At 23.4% G+C, this 1581-nt stretch overlaps 1 protein-coding gene across 1 annotated transcript; it reads left to right on the forward strand.

Moving 5' to 3' along the window:
• The first annotated feature begins 6 nt into the window (after window positions 1-6).
• On the forward strand, window positions 7-1176 carry LOC126908912 (F-box only protein 11-like). Its single transcript, XM_050691244.1, has 4 exons — window positions 7-58; window positions 149-191; window positions 225-389; window positions 583-1176. The coding sequence occupies exons 3-4, from the start codon at window positions 274-276 to the stop codon at window positions 710-712; spliced, it is 246 nt and encodes an 81-aa protein (XP_050547201.1). The 5' UTR covers window positions 7-58; window positions 149-191; window positions 225-273; the 3' UTR covers window positions 713-1176.
• Window positions 1177-1581: the final 405 nt, after the last annotated feature.

Below are 1581 nucleotides of genomic sequence, written 5' to 3' on the forward strand. Positions count from 1 at the left end.
TTTAATAATAGATTTGGTGGTCTCTGCTTGGCTAGTGGTGTGCAACCTATTGTAAGAAGTAAGTTTAAACTTTCCTTTGAAATAAAACATTTTTATTGCAAACATTCTAGAAATAATGTTAATAAATTTTTTTAATTTATATTTTTAGGTAATAAAATTTATAGTAATCAAGATGCCGTTGAAAAGGCAGTCTGTAATGGTCAATGTTTGTATAAAATTTCATNCTGTAATGGTCAATGTTTGTATAAAATTTCATCTTATACATCTTTTCCAATGCATGATTTTTATCGTTGTCAAACGTGCAACACGACTGATAGAAATGCAATTTGTGTAAATTGTATAAAAACGTGTCATGCTGGACATGATGTTGAATTTATCAGACATGACAGGTAATAAGTGAAAAAATTATTCTCATTATGTTTTGCAATTAATTAATATTCACACTATTTTCAAAAATAAAAAACATTTATTAGAAATCAAATTTTTTTAATTTTAAAAATTTGTTCAAAGATCAATGAACCATTTTTAATCTCATTTTTTATATTAAATATTTTATTGCACATTAATGTAATATTATTTTAGATTCTTTTGTGATTGTGGAGCTGGTACCTTAAATAACCAATGCCAATTGCAAGGTGAACCAACTCAAGACACAGATACACTGTATGATTCAGCTGCTCCTATTGAATCACATACTCTAATGGTAAATTAAATTAAATAATAATAATGTTGAATCTCCACTATAGTATTCATAAATATGAAAATTTTATGTGTATCATATAAGTATTAAAGAAATTGTACATCTCATCCTACATATAATGTTGATGTTGTTATAGTTATTATATTATGATCTGGGACGATTTACTTAATGTTAAGTATTTAAATTCTTCATTCCTTTTGTTTTTCTACTTAACATTCAAATTTTATGTGCATACTAATTATACCTTAATACTAAACTAAACATTTGAATAGTTGGTATAATTTTTGACTGCAAAAGATTGTGATTTAAAAAATTAATCATATTTAATATGGAAGTCATTCCAAGTTTCTAAGTACTACTGACTGCTCCCATTTATACTTGTATTTTACTATTAGTAACTATTTCCCACAAATTTATTTTGCATTGACAGTACTTTTGTTATTGCATATCAGTTAAACATATAATGTAAATTACCATTAGACTTAAAATGCAGTACAGTGTTATCAAGTCTGTTTAAAAAAAAACAAAATTAGAAATTAATTTGTATTATTATTATTTTTATTATTATTAAACCCATAGTGTAAGTATAAATGTAAAATATATAAATATATTTACTGTCTAGTTTTAATTTATTGATTGTAATTAATAATTAGTGTGTGTACTTTTTATAATTGTGCAATATATTTATTTATTATTATACATATTTTTTTTTCTTTATTATTATTATCATTATTAAATCATTTTTTAGACAATTATCAAGTAATAGTTAAGGTCGTGTTGTACATATATTTTCCATTTTACTACTTAAGCTAAGCATTTAACAAATGAATGGGCAATTTGTTTTATTCATTAATAATATTAAAATACTCGCAATTCAACAT

The sequence above is a fragment of the Daktulosphaira vitifoliae genome, unplaced genomic scaffold (genome assembly GCF_025091365.1).
Source record: "Daktulosphaira vitifoliae isolate Bord-2020 unplaced genomic scaffold, ASM2509136v1 Scaffold_39, whole genome shotgun sequence".
NCBI lineage: Eukaryota > Metazoa > Arthropoda > Insecta > Hemiptera > Phylloxeridae > Daktulosphaira > Daktulosphaira vitifoliae.

Excerpts from the sequence above, each read along its gene's own strand:
- LOC126908912 (XM_050691244.1), top strand. The coding sequence starts at position 274 with ATGCATGATTTTTATCGTTGTCAAACGTGCAACACGACTGATAGAAAT. Across the intron at positions 390-582 it reads GAATTTATCAGACATGACAG|ATTCTTTTGTGATTGTGGAG; the intron begins GTAATAAGTGAA and ends ATATTATTTTAG.